The following is a 13,225-nucleotide window of genomic DNA, read 5'->3' as shown; positions in this document are numbered from 1 at the left end:
GGCAGGGTCACAGATCCGTGTCTTGGTCCTGTGGACAGCCTCAAGCACTGACCCCCACCCGGCAGGGTCACAGATCCGGGTCCCGGACTGCAAACAGCCTCCCACGGTGCCCCCCGCCCAGCAGGGTCACAGATCCAGGTCCTGCGACCGCAGACAGCCTCAAGCACTGCCGCCCCACTCACAAGGACATGGATCCAGGTCCCAGCCCTCGGACAGCCTCAAGCACTGCCCCCCGCCTGGCAGGGTCACAGATCCGGGTCCCAGACCGCAGACAGCCTTGCCTGCTGCCGCCTGCCTTCAGTATGCAAATTAGCCGCCATCTTGTTGCTTCAGGGGGGGGGTCCCCACTGGGGTGCCTGGCCAGTCTGGGTGAGGGGCTAAGGGCTGTTTTCAGGCTGGGGGGCGACTGAAGCTCCAAACCTCTCCTTTTTTTTTTTTTCTGGCATTTATTTACCTTCTATGCCTGTCACTGGAACTGAGAGCCGGCTTTCTCTCTGAGGCTCGGCTGCTGAAAGCAGGTTTCTGGCCTTTGTTTACCTTCTGTATTCGAAACTTTGTTGCGACTCCAGCTCTGAGATCCCGGCTGACTGAAAACAGGTTTCTGGGGTTTTGTTTAGCTTCTATAATTGTTACAATGTTTCAAACTGCAAGCTCAGAGGCCGGCAGTGCAGGCGGGGAAGCTTGGCTTCCTCCGTCACTGAAGCAAGGAAGCCTCCTGTTAGCTTTAAGCTGCCTGGCTGCCAGCCACCATCTTGGCTGGCAGTTAATTTGCATATCTCCCTGATTAGCCAATGGGAAGGGTAGCAGAGGTACGGCTAATTACCATGTTTCTCTTTTATTAGATAGAATTAGTATATTAATTAAAACAATGCCAATCACTGGAAAAAAAGTCTCTGCTTTATCCAGGAAGGCTGCCCCAAGTCTAGCACTGGTGTCCCCACTCTGACCACTAAAGCCCTGGTCTGGTTTCTGCCAAAGGCATCTGATCTGAGCAGGGTCTCGAGTTGCAATGGAGCCCAAAGGAGCAGGAAAGGAGGCCATGAAAGAAGATGGGGTCCCTGCCAGAGTTCATGGGAAAGCTACGGGCTCATTTTAGCAATCCAGCCATTGGGCTCCCAGCTGAGGGGTGTCATTAGAATGCAGGTTTCCTGTCCAAGGCCTGTAGGCCTGTGGGCCCCTACATCTCTGAACCCTCCAATCCCTCCCGCCACACTCCCTCTTACACGTTCACATGTCATCTCTTCACCCAGGCCTCGCTTCCTGCTTCCCGTTCCTCCTGAGGAGGTGAGAAGGAAGCGATGGTAGACCAAGAACAGCTTAGGGAAAATCATCACGGCATCCATAGGACAGGTATTCAAGGTCCTATGTCAATGGTGTCTGACAATATCAGAGAGGGAAGGGAAGGGTGGAATGGCATTCCTCTCAGTAATGCACTTCCTCTCTTCACTTTCCCACTGAGGCCAGCTCCATGTGGGGCCTCACCTGCCTGGTGTGTCCTTTAGTGCTCCACTGCCCCTGCAGAGAGGTGGTGTCAGCCCCAAGAGCACCTGGCAGAGGCTCAGGTCAGTACAGTAACTGGCCCAGTGTGGCCTAGCGATCAGAATCACAGTTGTGGTGTCTCTGATCCAAGAGAGTGGTCAAATCAGGAGGCTTGGTAGGGAAGTCCAAGGAGTGAGGTGTGTGAGGTCCACTTCTGGAGCTGAGCTGCCTGCAGTCCTGTCCTGTCTGGGCAACATTTTTGTCATCGTAAGCAAGTTGACCTCTCTGTTTCTACATCTGTAAAATGGAGATGATATAAGAATCTACCTGGGGTTGTTGGGAGGATTAAATGAGATCATAAGGTGCCTAGAATGGTGCCTAACAATATAGAGTCCAATAAATGTCAGGTATCACTATTTTTTTTCTGCCATAGCTGAGTAACGGGGGGCAACTTACATATTTCTTGAAACTTTTGTGTCATCCACTGGGGAAAAACAGAGTTATAATAATATGAGCTTACTTAGTCTTTATGAGGCTTCCCAATGATGGATGTAAAGCGCCTTCTCTATAGCAGACACAGAGAAACACATGCTGATTTCCAAACTACATATTCTTCAAAGTAACCAAGAAAGAATAGATGCAGTCGACCCAGAACAGTGGGAGGTTAGGGGTGCCAACCCCAGGTGAAAATTTGCATGTAACTTTTGACTCTCTCAGCACATATAACTTCTAATAATATTGTTGACCAGAAGTCTTACTGGTAACACAAACAGCTGATTAACACATATCTTTTATGTTATATGTATTAGATACTGTATTCTAATAATAAAGTAAGCTAGAGAAAAGAAAATGTTATTAACAAAATCATAAAAAAGAGAAAATACGTTTAGAGGATTTATTGAAAAAAAGTTACATATCAGTGGACTCACACAATTCAAGCCTATGTTGTTCAAGAGCAACTGTGTAGGTCAAAGACCAAGTGAGAACTTTTGTGGGAGCGTAATAAAATATCTTAGAACAACAACTAAACATTTTGCTGAATTCTCAATATTTTAAAGGACAAAAGAATTCTAATGAACAAATACAAGAAATGAAAAAGCTTCGGAAATCACAGCACATTTAAGAAGCACCCCAAAATGAGTTGATAATAGAATGTTTCTGTCATTGACAACTATACGAGGCCATCAAGCAGTTTAAACTGTTCCTGGGATGTGAGAAGTTCTGCATAGCTTGTCTGGGCCCCCACATGTCCTCCTGGGTCTAACCATCAGCTGTCTTGGGCCTCAGTCTTCCCAGGAAACTGGGGGAAAAACTCTAATCTTGGAAGTACTTTTGGTTCTTTATGAGCCACCAACCAACACACAAGATCAGTGTTTCCTATATGGTCTAATACCCTTATCGTCCCATGGTATTCCCCAATTCTGCTATTAGGAATATTTTTCCAGGCAGAAAACTGCTACTTTCATTAAGATATTATCAGTGCCCTAGCTGGTTTGGTTCAGTGGATAGAGTGTTGGCCCGCGGACTGAAGGGTCCCGGGTTCGATTGTGGTCAAGGGTATGTACCCTGGTTGCAGGCTCGATACCCAGTAGCGGTTGTGCAGGAGGCAGCTGATCGATGTTTCTCTCTCACTGATGTTTCTAACTCTCTATCCTTTTCCCTTCCTCTCTGTAAAAATCAATAAAATATATTTTTCTTACAAAAAGATATTATCAGAGCTCAGATTCAAAAGAATGCTACTTAAGGGTAATTTTATTCCAAAATAATGAAATAAATGACATAATTTTATAGACTTTACCAAATGTCTTATTAGACAAAATAACTAAGAGATTCACCTGCCTTTCCATCTCCTCCCACCTACCTCATTCTGTCCTCAGACTCTGGCTGTGGAGGCAGATGCTCTAGGAGGCCAGCCAGGGAGAGTTCAGAGCTGGACCACTTGGCGCGTTCTCCAGGCCCCAGCAGTACTTTCTGGCTGTCAGGACTCCCTGAAAGATGAATGAAAGTGGGAAATGCTAAGAGCCGGGGGCTCCCTCTGAGCTTCCTGTTTGGATGCCAGGGGCAGGTTAATGCTTGTCAGGCAGAGCTGGTGAACTGATGTGTCTTTGTCAGCTGAGGGGTGCAGCCCCACTTTGGGCTCACAAATGCCATTGTCCCACTGAAACTTCTTCCAGTGTGACTCTAACTACAACCAGACCTGGTTTCTGAGAGGGAAGTAGTTTATCTCCACCCCAGGGTAATCCTATTGGGCCATCCTCCTTTTAGTTTTGAATTGCAAAGTCTACCTTAAGTCTCAGTTGAGATTAAGAAAGTCTGGTTCAGAAAGTCTTAGTGCACAACATTTTGGAAACATGATGGTAGATGCAACTAATAGGAACTGGCAGAGAAACCACTTGGTAGTGAGGTAGTGACCTCGGGGTGCTCTGCTCACCCCAAGAAAAGAGATTTGCTATTGGACCAGGAGCCCCTCTCTGCCATCTCTTTTGCTGGAAACTGAGTGAGGAGTAATCCCACTGCAAGGACCTCATGCCAGTGAGGCAGATAGAAGCAAGGGCACCATCGAGCTACAAGCAGAAAAAAGCACCGCGGTTGGCTTCCCAGTAGGCACAGGCAGGGTATGAATGAAAAACAGAGCAAATGAAAGGCCAGATTTTTGCTCCTTCCGGTTAATAGGGAGTGGACAATTCCAAATGCTAAGATGCCTTTCCCAAAGGGACATTCCCAAACAATGTCTCAACAAGTTCCTTTTATTCCTTCCCCTCTGCCCCTCTCCCCCCAAAACACACATCCAAAAAGAGAGGCGGCAGTTGTTCCATTTGGACTGATTGTTGAGACAGGCGCCCTTTCCTGGCATGAAGGTGGAGTGCTCGGTGGCCTGGGGCCAGCCAGCCAGGGCAAGAGCTGTGAGGACCTGGACCTCACCTGGTCCAGGCCATTTGTTTTACAGGAAACTAAACCAAGGAGACCCAGAAAGCTTAAAGAGACCACAGTCCTGTGACCAAGCTACTGCCAGGCAGGGATTAGAACCAGCCCCCTGGCCCCCAGGGCCTGAGCCCTGGGTCCAAATCCATGCTGAAAGCCGAGCAGATTGGGAAAGCCATCTGCAGGGCGGAGAACGCAGTAGCCCAGCCTGCCCCAGGCAGGTTCACGAAGAGCACTCCCCAGGCCTTCCCATTACTTGGGACCAGAGCCACTTCTGTCAGGGTGAGAAGCATCCACCTGGGGAGCACAGAGCCCTAGCAGGACTGTCGTTCCGGCAGCACACTGGATCCAAAGACAGCTGCTGTGGGTCCCCTCCCGGAAACATCGTGTGTTTACTAGAAACATTGCCTTTCAAAGACTGCAGAAGGAAGTGTCCCAGTGGACCACAGGACACAGTCTTGTTACAGGAGGACACAGTGTTATTTGCTAGATTTTTCTTTGAAGCATCCCTAGGAAAGGTGTCTCTTCTAGGACTGCAATGAAGACGCTGCACAAAGAGCACTTGTCCTGGGACAGGCTGGCAGCCCAGCATCAGGAGGAAGAGGGAGGGAGGGAAGGGGGAGGGGTCAGGAGAAGAGCCCAAACAAGCCAGCAGCCCCTCTCCAGGCTTGCTTCTGTGTTTCTGCTCCAGACATGTGACATGCCTGCTCAGTACCCAGCTAGGTTGTGCTCACACTGGCCTAGGGGGTGGCTGCTTCCTCTGGCTCCCACACAGAGTGGGATTGGGTTTGTGGGTTTGATTTTGTTAGAGATGGAGGTGAGGGAGTAGACAAGAGTCCCCGGTGGAACACTGCTCTCTGTTCTGGGTCAGGCTTGCTTGCTTGTTCTGCTTTCACACCCACCCGCTCCCTGCTGCCCAGCCATGTCCTCAGAAGGCCCCAAGCCCACCTCTGGAGACCAGCCCTGGCCTCCCAGGGTGGCCCTCCTGCCCTTGGGCTTTCTCAGGTGGTGCTGAAAGGCAGGCTGTCCAGAAGAACTGGGAAGCCAGCCCAGGGACAGAGCTCCGAGTCTGTGGGCATACACAGAGTAGGAAGTCACCTGAGAATCTTTTGAAGTCTCTTCTTCTCCATCCCCTCAAAGACTCTCTTACACATTGTTTTTATATGTCTTTATACTCCAGAAACTCTCCTTTTTAAGCAGATGTCTGAGCAGAATAATTATAATCCGGGAGAATTTCTGATTTCTTTTTCTCCTTTAAAGACTATGATGATTAACTAACAGCTCTATTGATCAGTCATAAACAGGCGTGGGTGGGAGTCACCTTTGTTAGGCTTTTACTATGTTGTCTTGGTCAGAATGTCTCATCCAGCTGTGGGACTTTTCTGCACACCTGAGCCAGAAGGGTTAGCCAACAGAGAGGGCATCTTATAAATGTCCCATCTGTGGGCAGAACCAATTAAGAAGGAAAGCACACTATTGCTAAACCTTTTTAAGAACTGGTGATGCAGGAAAGTGTGGGCCCTGCAGAAACACTGCCTGGGTCTGGCTCCAAACTGCCACTCACTAGTTCTGTGATCTTGGGCAGATCATGAAATCAATCCATGCCTCCGTTTTCTCATCTGTGAAATGGGAAGACACTAGCATCTATCTCATAGGGCTGTTGAGAGGAATAGATGAGTCATTTGTGCACAGTACATAGGACAGTGCCTGGTACACACAGTGTTTAATAATTGTTGGCTGCTGCTGCTATTATTACTATTACTAGAGGCCCAGTGCATGAAAATTCATGCATGGGGGTGGGGGAGGTCCCTCAGCCCAGCCTGCACCCTCTTGCAGACCAGGAGCCCTTAGGGGATGTTCGACTGACAGCTTAGGCCCACTCCTGCCTCTGCAGGAGGCAACCTGTGGGGCGATCAGGGGACAGCGCCAGGCCAGTGAGCAGCCAGCAAGCAGCTGGCCCCACTCCCCCAATTGTCCCTTCGCCACTGCTGGTCACCGCCGCCCCCTGATCACCGTCACCTCCCTCTGCCCACTGGCACCCATCTTGGCTGGCCTGGTGCCGCCCGCTTGCCAGCCCTGCCCCCTGCCAACCAGTTGTTCTGCCAGTCGGTCGATTTGCATATTAGGCTTTTATTATATAGGATTATTATTATTATTTCTATTATTATTACTAGAGCTGATTGTAAGAACCAGTTTTTCTGTGGCCACAGGGCCGATCACTAAATTCCTCTTGCCTTTATCTTGTGATCTTTTTCTTTACACAAAAATAAGATGTGTTACCCACTGTAATCTCTTATTACCAGCCCAAATCAGCCCAATTTAGAAACAGGACCGTTCCGAACGTCATGTGCCCTTTACCAGCTTTCACTGTGAGCTGGTGCATGTTTTCCCCAGCATGTTACAGCTTCATAAATTACCTGGCCAGCCTGCAGCTTCAGGCGCATTGGGACATTTCCGGAGCAGAACAACTTGATTGGTGGTGGGAAAGTGCAGACATGGACCAGTGACCCACTGTTTATGCTTCCCAGGCTGAGCTCAACTGCAACTCCTAAATGGGAGGCCGCCCCTCAGAGCCATTCCCATCCCAGTGTCAGCAGCCAGAACCCCTTGGACCCAGCCCACCAGGCTGCATCCTGCCACCACACACCCACACTGCCCATGCTCCCCTTCTGGGTCACAGGCTCCCCGTCTCAGACTCCCACCAGCTCAGCTGTAGTCTCCTCAAAAGCAGCTTCTTCCAAACCTCGTGCGCTCCCCCAGTTCTGCCTTTACCCACTCCCTCCTGTGCGCTTCTTTCAGATGGGTACGCCTTCTCTCAAGAAGAGCATGGAGCTGTTTCTCAGGAAGAAGTTGTTCGTGCTTATGACACCACCAAAAAGAAATCGAAGCGGAAATAAGACGGGAAAGTGAGGAGGAACTACGAGTCGAGTTTTCCTGATTGATCCTGGGGAAGAAATGCAGTTTTTGTACCCAGTGTTAACACATCTTTGTCAGAAGAGACTGGTGTCAGCAGCCAAAATATGAGAAAACACATTTCTGTGGCCTTAGCCAACCGGTTTGTTAGTTATATGTTCCCTCGCAAACCTGGAGTATATACCGCGGGGGAAGCCATTCTTTCCTCCCAACTTGTCTGCAGTGCTTGGCCTAACTTTTGTTTACGTTGTTATGAAGCATTCAGCTGTGCTCTGTGAGGTGTGAAATTAAAAACATTATGTTTCATCGATATTTAAACATCAGTACTGGTTGTTCTGGGAGCGGAGATAAAAGAGTTTTATGTTGCGTGAGAAGCCTGTCCCGTGGCAGGGAGCCCGGACACACTTGCTTCCTGTCCTTTTACCTCACAGACAAAGTCCACAGACAGCAATGAGACCACTTTAGGCAGGTTGCTGTCTTGCTTTGATTCCTATTATGTTTGTATGAAGTTGGCATAAATTTCTTGATTACAATGAAATCACAAATATATGGTTTCCTATTATATATATGTATGTTGTAACCTGAGAATGTTGATGTGAAACTCAGCCACATTCCCAGTGGGGCAAACCATCTGTGTTCCAACACCATCTTCTGCACCCTTCCCAAGGGGTTGGCCCAGTCCACCCAGTGCCACCCAGATCCCTCGTCCTCACACCTTCTGCATGGCTGGCCGCTGTGCTCAGTGCATGGCCACTGGTGGGCAACAAGCCGAGTCCGCATCCGTCCTTTCTCTACAGCAGATACAGATACAGATGCAAGAAGTCCCTTCTTCCGCCGCCCTTTTCCTTCTATAACTAAAGGGAAGAAGCAGCTCTTCTGCAGATGTTCTACAGTTTACCTGCCTCTTTGTGGTGACAGGGAAGCCTGCGGGTCAGGGCGCTGGTGGGGACCCTGCTAGCCAGGCTCCCAGTACGCACTTCCCAGCCTTCAGACCACTGGACTTCTAGCATCCTCTTAACTAAGACCCCATGCTTGTCTTCTTAGGAGCTGAGAGCACATTTTGGATTTTCACTGTTGGAAAATGAATGAATTTAGAGCATGTCTCCCCAGTGAAGGAACATACTTATCACTCTGTCGCTCTGGAACCAGAGAGAATATGCAAACCCAGCTGAGAGAGAGGGGGTCCCTGAGTGTGGGAAGGAGGATGACCATGGAAGGAGAAAGCAAAAAGCAAGGACAGAGGGAGGCGGGCATAGAGGACACTTTCCACCAAGTCAGAGTGGAAACTCTGAAATCAAGCCCCGAAGCCCAGACAAATGTCCTGATCAGCCTAATATGTCCAGGAGGTTAAACACGATGTTGACAGGCAGTTTTAATTGAAAAGAATTCCAAACATTTCCACAGCCTTTTTTATATCGACAAGGTTTCCTTCCTTATTCAGTCAGTGTTAGATACAGGCACCGCTCACAGTAGGAAGTACCCTGAGTCTAAGAAGAGGAAGGGAAGTCATTGACTTTCCAAACTGCAGAGTCCCTTGTTCTAAATTTGGACAGAACCTGGATGCCTTCAGGCGGTCATGTGAGCACCTGGAGCCCTTAATAAACGACCAGCCTGGAGGCACGTTCTCTCCTCTCTGCTTTGGTTGCCAAACCAGATTTCTGGATAGCTTAACGTAAATAATTCTGGGCAGCTGTTACTGGCTGCAATGACACAGTTCCTCTGGGAATGGCTGTGCTAGATTAGGAAATAAAACAATAGTGCACTTTGCTTCCTAACCCTTTATTTTTAGAACATCTACATCTTATTGGGCATTGAAATAATTATGATTTGCATCAACTAAGAAAACGAATCCCTCACTTAAGAGGTGACCAGGGTCCAGGGCTTGAGGGGAAGCAAGGCAGTGCAATTAACAGGTGAGGCTCAGAAAATTGCCACTTCTTCCTCCCCAAGGTGATGAAACATTTAAATACTATAGCACCCAGCAAAGTGAATCATTGAAGAACTGTCATCACAGAGGGCAGGGGAGTCTAACAATTAACACAAACCAAGGTGTACTAGTATGTCTTTGTTGCACACCCAAAAAGATGATGGTCTCAATACAGAGGAAAAATGAAAGTGAGAAATGAATGTGCATTAGGCATCCTGACTATTTGGTTTCATTTAGAACTAAGTCTGTTTGGAAAGAGGCAACTCAAACTCAATTCTTTGTCAAACACTTAGCTCTCTCTTGAACTGAAAACCTTCTGAATCAGATTTGTGAATTAGAATGTGCGTGTGTGGTGTTTGGGGTTTTTTGGTTTTTATTTTATTTTTTACATTAAATATAGTTCAAATTTTCTGAGATTTAAGTATATCTTCTAATTTTCTTGAGAAGTAGACAAATAGTCTTTGCAATAATGAAACATGCTCACAGAATACAGTAGATGTGATGCCTTTCTATTTATTCTCTTATGCAATTAAGCTATCTTGTAGCCAGATGACTAAATTGGGTTTCTAGGAGGAGCAGCTGTCACTATGTGTGATGTAGAATATTTAGACAGGGCGACTCAGGGGCTGTGTCATTTGTCCTATCTTTAAATTGAGGTCAAAGTGTCACACACAACTCCTCCCCAGGGAGCAGGGAGGACTGGACTAAGTTGCATACACTGGCTGTCAGCTCAGTGGAAATGCCACATGGGACTTGTCACTCTGCCACACGGTAAGTGACATGCAGGCTGGCAGGTCACACTCGGTCAGCACACAGGGCCTGTCTCTGGATTGGGCTAAAGGGGCAGAACCCACGCAGGCTCAGCCTTAGTCTAGTGTTGCACGGACAGACTGCCGACTCTTGTTTGAGCCCATGTCCCATTCTGCTGACTCTGCAGAGGGAGACCAACAGTTCGGAGTACTAGGCTCTGGATTCAGCTCTCCACCGGCATGGGCAGGCAAGGGCGGCTGTGCAAACTGCACGTTGAAAGGGGAGGAGGAGAGAGCAGAATAAACCAACCATTTCTACTTGATTGTTGGGATTAGTACTTCATTACTGATCAGAATGGGCTTTGGAATAATTGGGAGATGTAGCTGATGTGTCTATCCTGTCTCTAGGCAGAATATTCCAGGCTTCTTGACCAGCGGTACCTTCTCTCATCTCCCACACAGGTGCACACGTGTGTGGCCCTTTTCTGGATCAGTACAACACACAGGACCTGTGTTTGGCTAAAGGAGGTGCTGTTTCTTTAACACTCGTGGAGTAATATCCTAAAACAGGAGCCTGGGTTTCAGCAGAGCAAGGCTGAGAACTCTGTTGACATTTCCTTTTCCTTGAGAAGGCTTCAGGTCTTGCTGTAGGGAGCTGGCAGTGAAAATCAGTAATAACTTGTCAAGAAGCAGTGAATAATGAAAAAAAAAGTGAGTGTAGGTAACTAACATCTGAAAATGCATATGGATGTATATATTACAGACTTTAAGGTTGCATTTAAAAAAATAAAGCTATGGTCTATAATCTCCATTTGTTATAACAATGACCCTTTATCTTATTTTTTTGAAGCATAGGAAGAGAACTTCCTATCAGATTCTTGTTCCTGGGGATTTATGTCTTAGACCATAAGTTGAATAGAATGTTTGCAATAGAACGTTGTCTTTGGTTTTGAACATGTGAAAAAATGGCACACATTTCAGCCAGGGTTTGAATTACTGCCCAGGGTCATTGTCCCAACGTAATTCAAGGAGTGATTTAGCCTCAGCATTTGAAATGTAGCTCTCATCTCCTGGGAACCATAAAAAAATGTGAATAGGGAAACTGTGGCTATAGTTAAGCAGAGCCTGAAGTAATAATTTGCAAAGAAATATGTTTATCGGGTCAAGTCAAAAGGTGGCATCCCCCCTCCTATTCACTCAATACTTTCTTTATGCAAATGATTAAATTGGCCAATACAGTAGTGATGGAGATAGTGAGCATACAGCCCCATGCAAGGCGGAAGCAACATCCACTGGCTTTGTTGCTGAGCGCTGTGTTTGTCTCAGGGTCGCCTTGAGGGAGGATACTGAGCCTCATTCCAGCCATTTGTCCATCCTGAAGGGCAAGAAGAACCATTAGAAGGGTTTCCATGGGTCGTAGACCCCCCCCCATAATGATATGTTTATAAGTATTCTCAAAAGGAATAGACCTGTAATACTCAACCTGATGTTTGTACTCTTCATGCATTCTTTTCTCAGCACCCCAAATTGTTCCACAGTACACATTTCCATTCTCCATCACAGCAGCTTCATCTAATGCCAAAGCTCATACTGGTACTCTGTTCGAAAGTCTCTCTTCATATTTTGGGTTGGGTGCGTTGTGAATCGGGGTGCAGTGTTCAGTGGGAAGGAAAGGCTGCTGAACCAACATAAATTGAAGTGGCCAGAAGCTACAAAAAAATGGAAGCAAAAAGGAGGGGCACGTTCACCCCTTACCTTACCCCCAGCCTGATGCATAGCTGCTAAGTCTGACAAACACCTCTGCTCCCCTGACTTAGGGGACACAAAAGAATGATTCTTTTCACACCCAGGCTGCCTCATTTTCCAATGACAATCTCTTGCCCTGGTTGCCTTAGAGATATCTACTCTGCTTTCTCCCAGGCACCAGACCAAGAAAAACACACAAGATTAGTCCATCGGCATTTCTTCTGTCCTGGCTAAAGAAAGAAAGGAGTCCTGTTCGTTTTAAAAGTCAGGAACAAACTGTCAGGTAGCTTTGATTTATGACAGAAATAGGAAGAAGAAAGTTGAAGTAATAGCACTATCCAAATAGTGCTGCCCAGGAAACTCAGGGGTCAAGAGAGCTTATCAAGAGCCTTTTATGGGCAAGCTCTCCAGTGTGGAAGGAAAGGGCCAGAACGGAGAGAGCCCAAAGATCAGGACGTGAACCCACTTCCCCTGGGATCGGATTCAGTTGGGTTCCCTGAGGTAGCTTGGCATGCAGGTGGATCAATAAACACCAATACAAAAACTGCAAAGGGAAGTGTGCCCTGTCATAGAGCCTTCCTCCTTCCAGATAGATCGCTGGGCAAGGAAACACAGTTCTGATTTTTCATTAATAAAATCAATGCAAGGGTTGACACTCTCCCATGCTGCCAGTGATTGCTGAACTCAGGGGTGTGCTGTGCTGCCTGCCTTCAAACTTCCCTCTGAAGGGCAATGCCAGCAGCTGCAGCCAGGCCAGCTGCAGGGGTGGTGCCCACAGGCCAGCTGCAGGGGTATGCGGCGGCCTCCGTGGATCCCCCTTCCTGCAGGTCACTGGGTCCCTGTTTGAAGGCAACATCTTTGTGGTGTTTTCTCATGCAACTGAAGCCATGTGCTCTCCTGTCTGCTGTCACATCTGTGCTCAGATTGCTTAAATATTGTTTGTGACGGGGAGGTTTTAATCTGGTTATGCAGAGAGGAGTGGAGCTGTGGGGGCACGTCTAATTGGCTCCCAGCAGAGCGGTGAGCTCTTCTGTGGAGCGTGGGGGTTTTGTTCCCTCCCTCTAGAAGTGTTACCATTTTCACATCCTATTAATGTCCTCTGGTTGTTAAATTATAGCAGCACATTATAGCGGAGCTGGGTTCCCTCCTGGAGTGAATACAAATGAAGGGCATTTACTTGTATTTTTAGAGGTTTTGGAAAATGTAGTGATTTGTGGCTTTGATCAATCCTGTTGACTGGTGTATGTCTGCACAAACCTGTTTCAAATAAATCTTTTGTTAAAGTAAATGATTGGACCGTGTTTTATTTTGGATTTTTTTCTCACTAATAAGCAGTTGGTGCCATAGGGACTTCGGACTCTAACACATAGGTTTTGTCAGCAGGTACAGACTACATATATATGCTCTGGAGGAAGTGCTGGTAAGCGGCAGGAGTGCAGGGGAATCTGAATTGCAAATTAACATGAGCTCCATGTACTCCCGGAGGACG

The 13,225-nt window shown here is 47.5% G+C and overlaps 1 protein-coding gene across 4 annotated transcripts in view; it reads left to right on the top strand.

The window, feature by feature from the left end:
- Positions 1 to 13,024, top strand: part of ATP8A2 (ATPase, aminophospholipid transporter, class I, type 8A, member 2) — a 651,371-nt gene extending 638,347 nt beyond the window's left edge. For all 4 annotated transcript variants that reach the window (XM_014539417.1, XM_014539416.1, XM_014539418.1 and 1 more), the window contains one exon: positions 7,201 to 13,024. In XM_014539417.1, the coding sequence (XP_014394903.1) occupies positions 7,201 to 7,298 (98 nt within the window). In that variant the 3' untranslated portion in view covers positions 7,299 to 13,024. The remainder of the gene's footprint in view (positions 1 to 7,200) is intronic.
- The last annotated feature ends 201 nt before the right edge of the window (positions 13,025 to 13,225 follow it).

This window comes from Myotis brandtii, unplaced genomic scaffold, assembly GCF_000412655.1.
Source record: "Myotis brandtii unplaced genomic scaffold, ASM41265v1 scaffold216, whole genome shotgun sequence".
NCBI classification, from domain to species: Eukaryota; Metazoa; Chordata; class Mammalia; order Chiroptera; family Vespertilionidae; genus Myotis; species Myotis brandtii.
The sequence above is the reverse complement of the archived record's forward strand: the minus strand, read 5'-3'. Positions and strand labels throughout refer to the sequence as shown.